At 40.1% G+C, this 13,859-nt stretch overlaps 1 protein-coding gene across 1 annotated transcript; it reads right to left on the reverse strand.

Moving 5' to 3' along the window:
- Positions 1-7,712: 7,712 nt before the first annotated feature.
- B3GALT6 (beta-1,3-galactosyltransferase 6) lies at positions 7,713-13,850 on the reverse strand. The gene has a single exon (XM_030018486.2). It carries the CDS (start codon positions 13,824-13,826, stop codon positions 12,783-12,785), a length of 1,044 nt encoding a protein of 347 aa, XP_029874346.1. The 5' UTR covers positions 13,827-13,850; the 3' UTR covers positions 7,713-12,782.
- Positions 13,851-13,859: the final 9 nt, after the last annotated feature.

A 13,859-nucleotide genomic window follows, 5' to 3' on the forward strand; every position in this document is an offset into this window, starting at 1 on the left:
ATCAGTTCTTCCTTTATAACGAAAAAGTGACCAGCCTTGCAGGCTGCATTAACTGATGTTCAGCATCAATATCTTACTGCTCCAGCACTCAAGAGCAGATGTTGCTTTGCACTTCTAGGAGAGAGAGGCTTCCAGGAGTGACTGCATCTTCCAGCACCTGGTTAAGGAGCTGGCTAACCTGACTCTTTAAATCTGAAGGTGTGGAGAGCAGGCTGTCCTCTCCGATCACGGTGCATCACCAGTGGCTCTTCTCCCTTTTGCCAGTGCCTCTTGCTAGGGCACCCTTTTGCCATTCAGTCACGTTTCCTTGAGGGAATCTCTCCTCCTTGTCTCTCCACAGCCTTCCGCTGCCACGGTGAGCCATCCATTGCTCTCTGCTATAGGGCAAGAAGCAGCAGCTGAGTGGCCCACCACCCTGAAAAAATTTGCAGAATAGCATGCTAGAAGACAAGTCAGAGAAGAAAGATAAAACCCCACCAAACATCTTACTAGCCAGGAGTCCCCATGAAATCGGGGAATGAGAAAGCAAGCCAGAATAGCTATAACTTTTCTAACTTCTTGTGCCCACACCTCATATTTGGGGAAACCCCTGTATGGCTGAAGATTCCACTAATGTTCTTTGCAGCCACACTCAGCAAGATTTGTTTTTAGGAAGGGACACAACATAGCATTCACAGCAAAGCCACTTGCTAGGGACTATAAGAGATTAGCTGCAAATTAGGGCAGAGGCAGCTGAGAAAATTGCACATGCCAAGTGTACAGTGTGTAAACATGTAATGAACTACAAAAGATACTGAAAATTGCACATGCCAAGTGTACAGTGTGTAAACATCTAATGAACTACAAAAGATACTGCAACTAAACTAAGTCTTGGTTAGCTCCTGGCCTCCTTGATCTTAGCAGAGCCATAGATTCAGGCCTGAAGCTCAGCATGGCATATTTATAGGGGTGGTTTTCCAGTGCATAGAACACTTGCTTTATTAAGAGGTCAAGGCATGGAAAGAAAAGACAAATATATTAGACAAGATAAGATCAGAAAGATTAGACCCAAAACTCCAGTTCTTAGCACCTCAATTGCTGGTATGTTTGCAATCAAGATCTACTATCTCTGGCTTGAGTCCTTCCCTAGAGTAAATATATAAAGTAAATATTTGTAACTCTTGTGGCTAGGATCTGCTCTGGATAAACGTTGTTACAGTGTCTTGTGCTAAGATGCTTCAAAGCTAACTGGAGCCATTTGGCACTATCCCAAATCAATTGATCACTGGCAACAACAACAACCTTTTCCTTTATTTAGAAAAGGCAGTATTATTAATTTTCCAGTCCCCTCTGTTGCTTATGTATGTTGCACTTTGCACTAGAGGCTCTTTGTGTGGAACTTCTCTACTTGTCCAACACTTTAGATTTCAATATTGCACATCAGCCTGCTGCCTGGAAAATAAACAGATGCCGTAACAGGACTCACATTCCCTGGATCTTGGCTGTCAAGCAAAGCAGGGAATGACATGGACCACCAGAAGGTGAGGCTTGTGGCGTTAAATGACTAGACGTTCTTAACCTCCCTGCCAACTTGCTAAAGCACGCTGCTGTGCCCGGCAGAGGTGATTATCTTGGTGTCTCCAGAAATCAGGGCCAGAGGGATCATCAAATAGTGGGCAGCAGGGGGTGGGTGTGCAGGCTTGTGGCTTTTCGAGTTTTCATCAAAATATGAATCAGTGTCTGGATTTTTCCACATTTTTTTTTCCGTTTTCACTGAAACTGATAATAAAAAGAAGAGAAAGAGGAGAGGCTATGGAAAGTATGGCTGAAGTTTGGATTTTATGCAATGTTTGTGACCCGGGTATAAAAGCATAAGGCTATGACAGCTTGGCAACAGTGCTGGAATGAGGCCAGAGCTGTACCACTCCATACTCACTAAGGCATAAATAAGTATTCCTGCATTACAGTCTGCATGGACAGAAACCCCGGCTGACCTGAGCGGGACCCTAGGCAGGGCTAGAACCACATTGGGACACTGGCGTGGAATCCCACCGTGGCTCCACTTTGCCTGGCGTGTTCTAGAGCTCACATATGTAAGCTCACATAAGTATAGGCAAGTCCAGAGACAGGGCCTGATGCTCAGAGCTGCTCGGTATTTCCCTGAAAGTGCTGTTGCACTCGCAGGGGAATTGTTTTGCTGAGTGGGTGCTGTTCAGAATTAATAAGGACTTTGGAATCTGACTCAGAACAAATATTTGTTTCCCCTGCAATAACACGTAAGTATTGATAACTCATCCCTTAACCCTGTTTTTACAAAATTCTTTTAATACTACCTGAATTTCAGCATCGTATGCCATGTAAATGTTTTTATTAAAGATAATGAGTAATTAGTTCCCTATCCCAGAAAAGACTCACCTGATTCAATCAGTGTGTTGATAATTTTTGATAGGTTTCATTTCTACATATTCTTTAATCAACCCAAAAGTTCAAGAAGGAGTCATACATAGACATTTTTTTGGAACTGAATTCTTCTTTGAGTATTTTTGGGGAGGGTTTCCCTTTAGAAAACTAAATTAGACAACTCAAATCAATTGTATTTTCAGCTGATGAAACCACAGAAGAACTTGACCGAAAGGCGTGGGGGCACAGGGACTGGGGGTTTTGGTTTGTTTTGGCTTGTTCTATAAAAAGTGTTTACTTCATCGAAAACTATTTCTCTTCCACCTGCCAACCCTCCCCCAACAACAACAAAGTCCTTTGATGTAAAATTTTTGGCCAGTTTAACCACAAACATACATAGACAAGAAAAAGTCATCCAAAGATTTTGGCAAACCATAGCTGCATTTTTTTCCATAGCAGGCACATTTAGTTATCTTTCCATAATCCCAAGTTATTGTAGCTCCCAAATGGTGTCTAAACTTCATCATCATACCGACAAAAATGTGGCTCATCATTTTTAGTTAATTTGCTTTCTCCATTTTGGGGGGCTTTGTGGGCTTCTACAAAGGTTTGTCTTTAAAATCTGGGTGTGCATTATCAATCATTTATTACATGGAACAATATGTTGGCTCCATCCTCAATAATTCCTTCAGAATTCCATTTTTGAATTGGAAAACTTTTTTCCTTTTCTCCCTGATCATCCATTTGAGTCTGCGTTAAACAGCAGATACTTATTAGAGAACATAGCTAGACTTTAGTCATAAACAACTGTCTTTCGACACTGCTTAGGTTCCCGCTTTGAGGGTTTTTTTTTTCCTTAAACCGAGGAACGCGTCCCGTTATGTGCTCTTAAAGGCACATAGTGACATCTAGTGACCTAGTTGTATAAAGCAAGTAAACAGCAAAACTATGGCGAGTTCCAAATAGATTATCATTGCTTCAAAGGTCTGCTTCAGTAACAAATTTGAAAGTTATTTTGAATTATTTATTTAAAAAATGGAAGAAAAGTCTTATTTTAAATCTTTGTGGCAAAGATGCAAAAAGAAGTGAGTTCATTATATGCATGTGAAAGATTTTAAGTTGGATGAAAATGCATTTTTAAAAAAATGGAATACACATTTTAATTGTATCAGGGAAAACAGATGGACAATACCCACGTGGGGATATCCGTTTAAAACAGTTGGGCCTAATCCTCATCTGTAGCTGATTTGTTGCTTCCCAGCTGTTTCCCTGAGGTCAGTAATAAGGTGAGGACCAAATGGTCTTTATAAAAGCAGCAAGAATAGCTATGTAGGGGTTTTTTTGTGCATGTGGAGTGTTTGGGCTGTGATAATGGATATCATCCTGTGGAAGTCATGTTGGGTAAAGGGCTTTTATTTGCAATCTTCTTGGAAAAAAGGTAAGGTAGATGAGTTGAAAGGCTTGTTTTGGCTCTCAGGCAGATGGTCTTTGAACAGTGCTCCTCTGACAGCAGTTGGGTTGTTGCAAGAGAGGGTGGGTTTGGATTTAGAGAGAGAGGTAATGTACTGCTTCTCTATTCTGGAGTCCTGTGTTATGGGTTGGGAAGCTTTTGCACTTCTCTGAAAACTTAAATGGAATATCTGGTGTGGTGCATTAACTGCAAAACTTCAGCTGATGTGACCGGTTTAGCCCTGTCTTGCTTGCTTCTCTTTTGCTGTGTAAGAACTTGCTTTGGGGTTAGTAACCCAGCACTTGATGAAAAGCCATCTGAAGGGCTAATCTTTTTTGACTTAAAGGCTGGCAGTTACCATTGTAACTCATTGACAATCCAATAAGAGCACCCAGATATCCATGACTTGGGGAAGTTACAGATGGAAACAAACCTGACTGTTAAAAACAGGTGATAGTTAGATGGCTTAGTTCTGTTGTCACAAACAGGATGAAAATCTGTTGGATTTGTAAGGTTCTGGCATGTTTCTTTTGAAAAGAAGAACTTATGATCAGCTTGCGTGTAAGATTTGGAATGCTATCATCAGCTTCCTCCTTAGTAAGAGGAGGGCAATAGCCTAACTGCACCAATGACTGGTTTCCAGCTTCTAATCTGTTGCCAGCTTCCTACATGATCTCGGACAAGTTACTTCCCCTCTGAGCTGACTTGTTTTCACTGTAAAACTGAAACACCGTGTGCCCTTGGACACCAATTGTCTCTCTTTTTCTACAGTCCATTAATTCTATTTTTAGGCAACTTCCTTGGTTACTGGCAGAGATCTGAATATATATCTTCTTTGGTTGATGACCTGGACAGCCTGCTTTGAAGTAGCTCCCTTGACTTGCATTATTTGTCAGTCTTCTCCTTATGTTCACTTCAATAGCAATTTGATCATTTGTGTTGGAACTAAACCATCTAACATCACGTAGCAAAATAACTTGCCTTAGATTCAAGGTTTTATGCTTGTGCCTTGATTTACTTTAGATTGCTTGGCCTTGGAATAATTTTTGAACAAGCTTTCTTTGGAATTGGATGACTGAGTTTGAAGCAAGCTTTGAGCAATGAAAACTTGCTGTGTCCCAGAGACAATAATTTAAAGATACAGGGTGGCTAAGTCCTAGCTAGAGCAAATAATGCATAATTCATGGTGTGTCCCAGCAAACTTGGGGCAGGGGGGACTCGGACAAAACCAACAAATCTGGTCCAATCTACTTGCTCCTGGTTTCTTCAGAAACTTGTAGGAATTGATAGAGCCTGATAATCAAAGATTATTCTTTTACTATGACTCTAGGCACAAGTGGGGTGAATAAATATCTCGGAGAAGGAGAATAAAAATGTTTATCCTGACCTTGAGTTGGGGTCAAAATCTCATTTCCCTGTTCTTGCACTGATGTGGCTGTCTCCTTGCTACTTGAGAAGTGGCAGAAGAAATACTGATGGCTTGAAGTCTAGATTCTGTTTCTGCATCCCGGCGCAGTGGCAAAGCAAGGATAAAGGATGTTGTATCGCCCTTTCTCCCCAGGGCATGCTGGCACAGCAGGAATGAACACACTTTTACTTCCATTAGGAACATCTTCCTCAGCACTGTGCTCTGCTCTCCCTCTTTCATGACTACCTGAGAAACTGCTGAGGTAGAAGAATAATGAGAGTTTCCTACTGAATGTTTTTAGTTTTACCTAAGAGTATGCTTGGGCACTTCATGATTGTAGTGCTTAGCTGGATGTGATTATTGCAAAGACTCTGAATAATGTGCAGTACTGCTGAAGTCAGATTTCCTTATCCCCTCTTACTGATACGTAAATTGCTTTTTGTCCAAATGTAGATTAAAGCGGAGTTTGTGTTGTGACCTAGTTGTTCAAAACCATGTACAGATTATGAGTAAACTGGGAGGAGAATCCAGCATCATTTTTGTGGCTCTGGTTTTTCCTACCTTAGCTACTGCTGGGGAGCAGAAGCACTTCTGGTGACAGAGCCTTTTAAAATGATACTGCATCTGATTAGATAGATGTAGGATTGGAATATTTTACTATGGTGGCCCAGAAAAAAGGGGAAACCCTGACGTATGTGATGAGCCAAATTGAAATAGCTCTTGTTGACTTGTTTAAAACCGATTCTTCTCTTCTCTGTACTCTGATAATTAGTAGACCAGTATCCCCACCATGACTACAGCAGAACCAACATGCTGAGATTGCTTCTCTCGCTGCACATGGAAGTATTAACTATGTTAAATCCTTTGGTGTTTTCAGTATCTTGCATATAACCAGGAAATAACTTTTCTTGATATTGTAACTGGCTACATGGTATGATCTCTTACAAGCTAATAGTGATGTCTCGTTTTTCAAATACTCTAAGGAATTGCAAAAAATTGATTGAAACAACTTCAGTACAAAGTTGCTACATGAGTAAAAGTAATAAGGGATCTGCTGACTTATATTTGTCGGCCCCCAAGTCTACACAGTGTACCCAAGGTTGCTAATGAGGACAGGTTAGAACTCTGTTCAAGTGTGTTTTTAATGTTTAATTATGGCATTTGTAATTGACAAGAGTTCTTTAACTTGATTTACCATTGGAATTACTATTTCAGTAAAAGGGGAGACTGCGTGTATTATTTGCCAATCGTAGTGCTTTATGAATTTTAATTAAAGCTCAATACCACTGCTGCTGGAATGAGGCGAGTATGAAATTTTGAATTTAATTATGGCCTACAGGCCAGGATGCAGCCATGGAATCCAAACCCCCTGCTCCTTATGGTCACTTGGCTTGTCTTAAAAATTCCAGAGCATTGAAATACTTCCTTGTTCCAGTCTGTAGATGAGAAATTTCCGACTTGCGCTTCTGTTCTTAAAATGAACAGGCATGTGTTTACTTAGCAACATATCTATAAATATCTCACAAGATGCAAATCTTACTATTTGCCTTACCACAGTTCTGAATTATACTATGTACATAAAACTGAATACCTGTTTCTCTAAATGAGAATGCCCCTACTACCTGCAACTTCAACGCCCTATTTCAAGGGAATGGTACTCTGCATGCTTCCTCTCCTCACTTAAACTACTTAGATATGGCTTTTTCAGGTGTGCCATACCTTTTACTACCTTCTGCAGAAAGAACATGAGGCATGACACCTGGGCTCTTGAAAAAGGCTTGTGAATCCTCATAGGCTTCTGCATAGTGGGAAGATACAAATCATAAGCTGCTTAAAATGTGCTAATTTTAGAAGTTAGATGCATCCTTACTGGGAATTTCTAAGTATGTAGATCCTGAGATGTCTTTGATTTCAGTGAAACAGCAGCAAGAACATTGTGTGGCAATCTTGATTCTAGTTTAAATAAATCTTCATCAGACCTTAGTGTTTTTAAGTTACTAATGCACTGGAGAAGTGTTTTTATTACTGGAGTGTTGAAATGATTTGAACAGGTGTTATACTGAAAATATTTTCCAATTCCTTGTCAGAATGTTCCTAGTATTTTTGTTTTTTAACATAAATCAGGACCATAGCCAATGGTGTTTATGGATGTCTAACTGCTTAGAATACTTTTTAGCTAAGACCAGAATCAACATGCTTTTTAGTCAGAGAAACCCTTTTTCCGACTGCATTAGTTTGTCATGCCCCTATGTTGCTACCAATGTAAAAATAGGATGAACAGGTACCTCTATTTATGTATACATATGCCACTAGCTACTTCAGGGTTCTGGCATGCTGATCAGTCATTATTACTGATGTTAACTGAAGCATTTTTGTGCAATTTCTTAAGACTGAGCCAATCCTCTGTGCCTCTCAGTGGCATAATAAAGTGAAAATAAGCACACTGGTATCTTACATAGAACAAGCAATCACCTATACAGCAAAAATCTTTTATTAAAAAATCACAGCACACAGATCCTTGGCCAGTAAAGGCATACATGAAAGGACATAAATACATATACAATACGCTTATGCAATTACCAAGAGTTATCATCACAGATAGCTTCATGTTTCTAGCAGTTTATTTCCTATATAAATGCTGAGCAAATAAACTGTGCCACACCCCACCCCCAAATGGTAAAGTTATGTGGCTGCAAAAAATGTGCAATTTCATTTAACTGTTTAAAACATACTCAGCACAGTACCCCACGCTAATTCTGTTTCATAAAGGCACACTTATGTAGTATCCTTCAGCTTCAGATAGGCTACAAGTAACAGACTGATCCTTTTCCAAGTTTTCCTAGACATTACCTAAATAGTCTGTATTAGTAATAACTGGCATATTATGTTGGCATAAAGTAGTTCAAGTTCCAAGGTAAAAGCATATCTTACACAGGTACATGTAGCAACGGATTTCAGTCTTGCAGGCAGTGTTCTAAATAAAATACATAGTAGTGTAGGTGTTGACAGTTTGTCAAGCATACAGCAATACCAAAAACATATTTCAACTCTGATGCTGGAGCTGAGCTGAACAGAAACTAATAGAAATGCAACTCTTAATCATCTTCCCATGCTGCTGGGCTTTTAATCAAATCTGCAAAGCTAACACCTTGGCCCCCAAAACATTAGCGTTAGCAGATAGGAAATACAAATTTAAATGCTCAAAAATGAGGCATTTCAACTACAGAAAATGTAACATCTGTCAAAAGTATGACACATAGAAGCTGTATTTGAGCAAAATTCACATGAACAAGGCTAGACGTTCAGAAAAGAAAGTATTCAGTTACAGGAATAGTAATTTCTAACTTGGGTTTGGTTTTTAAAAATCTTGAAGTGACTATAGGAATTCTTGGAAGCTTGAGGGTTTTTTAACTGGAACTGTTAGTTTATTCAGTATGGCAATTAATGTTTTAGCTACTTATTTTTACACACTAAAGTAATTAAGTCATGTTGCATGTAACTTAAAAAAATCACTGGAAAATAAAATCAACTTTCTAGCTGAGTTTATGCCATTGTCAGCTTTAAATATTTCAGTATCAAGTCTTGGATATGATCATGGAGAGGGCACGTCATAATTAATTTCTCTACTGTATCTATTAGCTCTGGTCGAACGCTAAATGCACGATTTAAAAAATTATTTTAAAAAAGTTCTGTAAATAATAACAAAAAGCTCAATAGTGTTACAGATCAAGTCAATGATAGTCCTGAATGGATACCAACATAAGCTTATAGACTTGACACAGTTGCCTAACTTATAGTAACATGCTGATATCTAGAAAAGCTAAAGTGATAATTTTTCCCCATACTAACAAGAATATTAAAAATGGAAAGTATTTATGAAGAGAAAACTTAGAAACCAGCAGAAACATTACTTAAAAAAATAAAGCGCCCAACATATCGCTAACCTATTGCCACTAAGAAGGGCTACAAAAGAGACGACAAATCTGTTCCTGGATAATTTAGTTTTCACTAAGGCCCACAACAAAATGTTCCACTCTAATATAGCTGCTATAAAGACCAAAACCTGCTTATTTCTCAGCAGCACTTAAACATCCTTTCAAATGCTGGACCCACTGAAGTCAGACTCCTCCCCCTGACTTTCGAGAGAGACAAAGATTACGTCATGGTTTTCGAGTATGAAAACATCACATACTAGATTTCTGAGCTGATGTCAGGAAATACGGGACCTAGTCCTTAGAAGGTATGAAAGATTGCCTTTAATTACTACTTTGAAAACATTCAATTCATACGTTGTTCAAAATATGCTTTACATTTTGCTTTAGAAAAAATGGGCTCAAAAATTAGTTTTGGACTGAAACTTTAAGTGTTAAAACTTTAGTGACTCACTCATGCAATACACAGATTTTTCTTGATTACTCAAAATAACATTACTAGGTCTTTCACATGCAAATTCTTTCTAGTAAAATATAAAAAAAAAAAAAATCCTGTACTAGTTAATGTTTTTCTGGGGTTTTCCACACAACATGTGGGATGTTTGTTCTCTCCCAAATGATTCAATGTGCTTTTAAAATATCAAAAAAAGCCTAAAAACTTCATCTTTTACTTTTGTGGAATTTCCCGGTTAACTGGGATTGAAATCTGTATTTGCACTAAGGGGGTGTCTAGTAAGAAAACTAAAACCACTTACCAAAGGACAAGAATCTGTCAAGCCTTCCATGTTAATTTGTTTTGCAACTAGAGCAAAACATGGGTAACCTTAAACAGAAAAGGGTATAACGAAGCTGTGTCAGACCAAGATCCAGATATTAAGTATGTAAGAGCGGTCACCATCATTTCTGAGCTTCATCTTGCAAGTGTGCAGGCAGTACACCTAGGCAGGCAACGGGCTGTGCTGCTGTCAAGAGATCTGCTATGCTAGGTACTTCACCTCACACTTGTGTAAGAAACACTTAAAGAGAATTTCTTTAACTATTAAGTATTTCTATGCACAATGTTTTCCATGGGGTCAAATATCAGATGGAGATCCAGCATTTCTCTGCCATTAATTTTGCTAGCAATGAAAAACACTTTTTTTTTTTTTGGTGGGGGGGAGTTGTGAGTAAGGAGAGTCAAAGTCAACAATGTAAACAACTTCCATGAACACAGTTATTGATAGAAATGGATAAACAGTACATTCTTACTAGCTTGAGAGACATGCAACAGACTTTTGATCTGCAGCTCAGATCACAGTACTTTAAATAATGGCTTGTACACCAAGAAATTCAAGCACTGCTTGATATGTAATTCTCGTGGACATTACAGTACCTCTTAAACAAATTTAAAATGACATTTAACTATCTCATTTTTCCTATACATAATACATTTTCAATAATTATAAATAAATACTCACATTACAAGCATTTAATCACATATATACACACAATACTAGTGAACCCCAAATGGCAAATAGATATTTTTTAAAATGCTAAAACCAATTTAAATTTCCTGTAATCTTGTTAAATTCTTGTTTTGGAATAGTATACCTTGCTGAAAAGCACATCTGCCTATCTGTCAACGCATAAGCATGCATTAGAATGGACACATGCTAAAATAACTTTTTTTTTCAGTATCTTAATTTGTTTTAGAAGGAAGTAAAAGATTTGTTCAAATTTTCAAAATAGAGAATTATCATTCTCTGCAGAAGACTTCTCTTAATCCTCAATACTTTAATCAAAACAAGAGAAAAATAATGATAAAAACCCCCATAGTTGATTCCTTTGGTATGAACTGCAAACTTGCTAATTTAAGAAGCAAAAAGACAGACACATTGGCACCCTTTTTTTTTTTTTTTTTTTGCAATTTTTCTCTTCCTGCAGGTGGGAACAGACACTGACTTAGAGGAAGAAATGAAATTGTATGAAAGTGCAGTGTGCAACAAACAGTAAAACTGATAATTAAGAATGCCCTTCAGGCATAAAGTAAAAACTCTGCTTATACTGAAAGATCTGTAGCTGACAAAGGTTACTGGAAGTCAGTAGCTCTGTAGTAGTACTGAAAAAAAAGTATTTCTGTGTATTAGAGCACCTGCCATTCAAAGATGTTTGAATTACAGGCTTACGTAAAGGTTTGAAGATAACTAACATGGTGAAATTGTGTAAGTGATCTCTTCTACAGCCAAGACTGTCCTGTCTGTATTTACTGTTCAATACTGCATCTGATGCTGACAAGCTCTGTCAGTACTAGAATTATTTGTAGTGTAGACAGGACTAAGGAACATAATCCCATTTACTGACGTATCACTTGAGCAATTAACTTAGACCACCTGTAAAATTATTTTTAGTTCCACTAAAATGTGCTATTGGTGAGAAGGGGGGAATTCACACAGTCTAGCTTCAGGCATCTAAATGTGACTGTTGAGGGATTAGTCCCCTTAGATTACAATGTATCTCCTGAAAAGAGAGACAAGGTTCTCCTCAAAGAGGAATTTGGGGGGTGGGGGAACCTATTTCTCTTGACTACATACAGAGTTTACTTTCTTAGCTGAGGTACCCACGTTAGGGCAATCTTGTTTGAACTCCAGATAGCTTCTGCTGATCTAATCCTGCCAATTTACATTTTACAGAAGTAATCCAGAACAATCTAAGTCTGAAGCCTACAACATCTGACCTTGTAGTAGTCAGATTACTTACTGTCGGGAGGGGAAATGTTTCTTCATACACAGTGTATTTGGAGGATAAGCTAAGAACAACACCTATGCCTAACAACTGAAGGCTAGCTTTGTCACGTAACTATTTGCCCCCCAAATAAGATAATATATTCTATATCTGCCAAATACCATAACTCATCCACCTTTCTAAATATAGACTTACTCCGTAGCTGCCAGATAATTTATGTACATGATGTCTTTAAAACAACAAAAAGCTTACAGACAAGTTACACAGAAGGTCTAATAATTCCATTCTTGTAAATTGGAGCACTTGCCAAAGAACAGGCTCTCTCCCTCCCCTAACACAAATACCCTAGGTAAAATTGTTCCCTTTACTTGACTGCTTGTGTCAATAACCAGCCACCTGTTCCCACTGGCAACAGCAGCTGATTTGCAGCCCCATTAAAATCTTCAAACCTTGCCAAACTGACACTTCTTCCCTGCCAAGAAATAAACAGCAGATGCTAGTTTCACAATCTTATAGATAGCACAAAGGCCTGTCATGATCTTTAGCAAATAAATCTTAGAATCTGTTAAAAATCTTCCAGTAACTCTTGATTCAAGTTCTCTCCCCCAAATTTTCTGTACTATCCACATTTTTCAACCTATTATTTGCCTTCAATCCTGTCATATGAGCCTTTCCATGCTTTTTGTCATTTTGTTTTTTTCTTTAAAAACATCTCTACATCATGCCACATCAGTAGCTCTTAGGAGTTTCAGGATTTCATTGATTGTGACATAATGAATCGTGCAAAATCTTCTGAGTAATTTTTAAGCCCTAGTTACTGGGATTCTCCCCAAGGAACAGTAACCAAGCTCAGAGTGTCCATCGATATTCTGCCTTTTCCTTCCTCAGACTTTCACGGGATGCCGTCCTTCCTTTGGCAACACTGTGAAGGAGGCACTCCCCAGTCATACATGTAGGAAAGCCTGAGCTTAACCTCCTCCTTACAGAGCTTTCCTTCTTTAGCCAGGGTCTGGTGCTTTTCCAGCATGTCCTCGATGCTTTGCTTATGAGTTACTATGTACTTATTGTTGCAACCTCGTGACTTATACTCAGTGTCAAAACGAGGGTCGTGCACTCTCTTCACATCAATGGGAGCCAGCCACACCCCCAGGGAGACATCTTCACTCTGCCACATGTTCAGGTAGTCTCTGCTAAGACGCAAATAGTGCACCAGGTCTGCAGAAATCACGTAACCGCCACCCAGAGCGTACGGTAGGTAGTAGTCACAGAGCACCCAGGCGCTCTCTTTCCATTTGCCACCAGATTTCACTCGACCGCGGCCAGAAAAGAAGCCCCAGTAGAGGCGACGCGGCTCCTTGGCTCTCAGCTCTTCCACGAGCACATCCAAGCGTACGAAGGTATCGTCGTCAGCCTTCAGGGCGAACTGGAAGTCCAGGTGCAGATCCAGCCAGACGTAGGTGGCCAGGACTTTAGCGGTCAGGTTCTCGTAGGAATCCCGCAGCTCTGGCAGGAGGAGGAGGTCTTTGTGCCGGCTCTGCTCTAGCTCCAGGCTACGAAGCTCCTCTGCCCCGAGCCCACCCGTGCCGATCACGAAGCGGCTCCAGATGTCATCGTGGGGGGGACGCCCGGCGGCCGACAGCCACGTGCTGCGGATGATGCTGCGACGCTCGCTGTACTTGGGGCCGCTGGTAATGAGGACGGCCAGGAAGGCGGTCTCCTCAGGAGAAGGTGGCGGGGCTGCCGGGGGATGCGGCCCCCTGGCACCCCGCGGCGGCAGGGCCGCAGGTTGGTTGTGCGGGAGCCCGCGGGGGGCCGGCAGAGGCCGGAGACCCTCGGAGGTGCACTTGGCCAGGTAAAGAAGGACCACGGCGAAGAGGGACAGGCCGCCCAGGCCCAGGGCCGTCTTGTGGCGGCACAGCAGGCGCAGCAGCTTCATGGCCGCAGGGCCTCGACGGCCGGAGCCCCCCCC

The sequence above is a fragment of the Aquila chrysaetos genome, chromosome 6 (assembly GCF_900496995.4).
Source record: "Aquila chrysaetos chrysaetos chromosome 6, bAquChr1.4, whole genome shotgun sequence".
In the NCBI taxonomy this organism is placed as follows: Eukaryota; Metazoa; Chordata; class Aves; order Accipitriformes; family Accipitridae; genus Aquila; species Aquila chrysaetos.

Bases quoted from the DNA above. Each gene is read 5' to 3' on its own strand.
- B3GALT6 (XM_030018486.2), bottom strand. From the start codon at position 13,826: ATGAAGCTGCTGCGCCTGCTGTGCCGCCACAAGACGGCCCTGGGCCTG.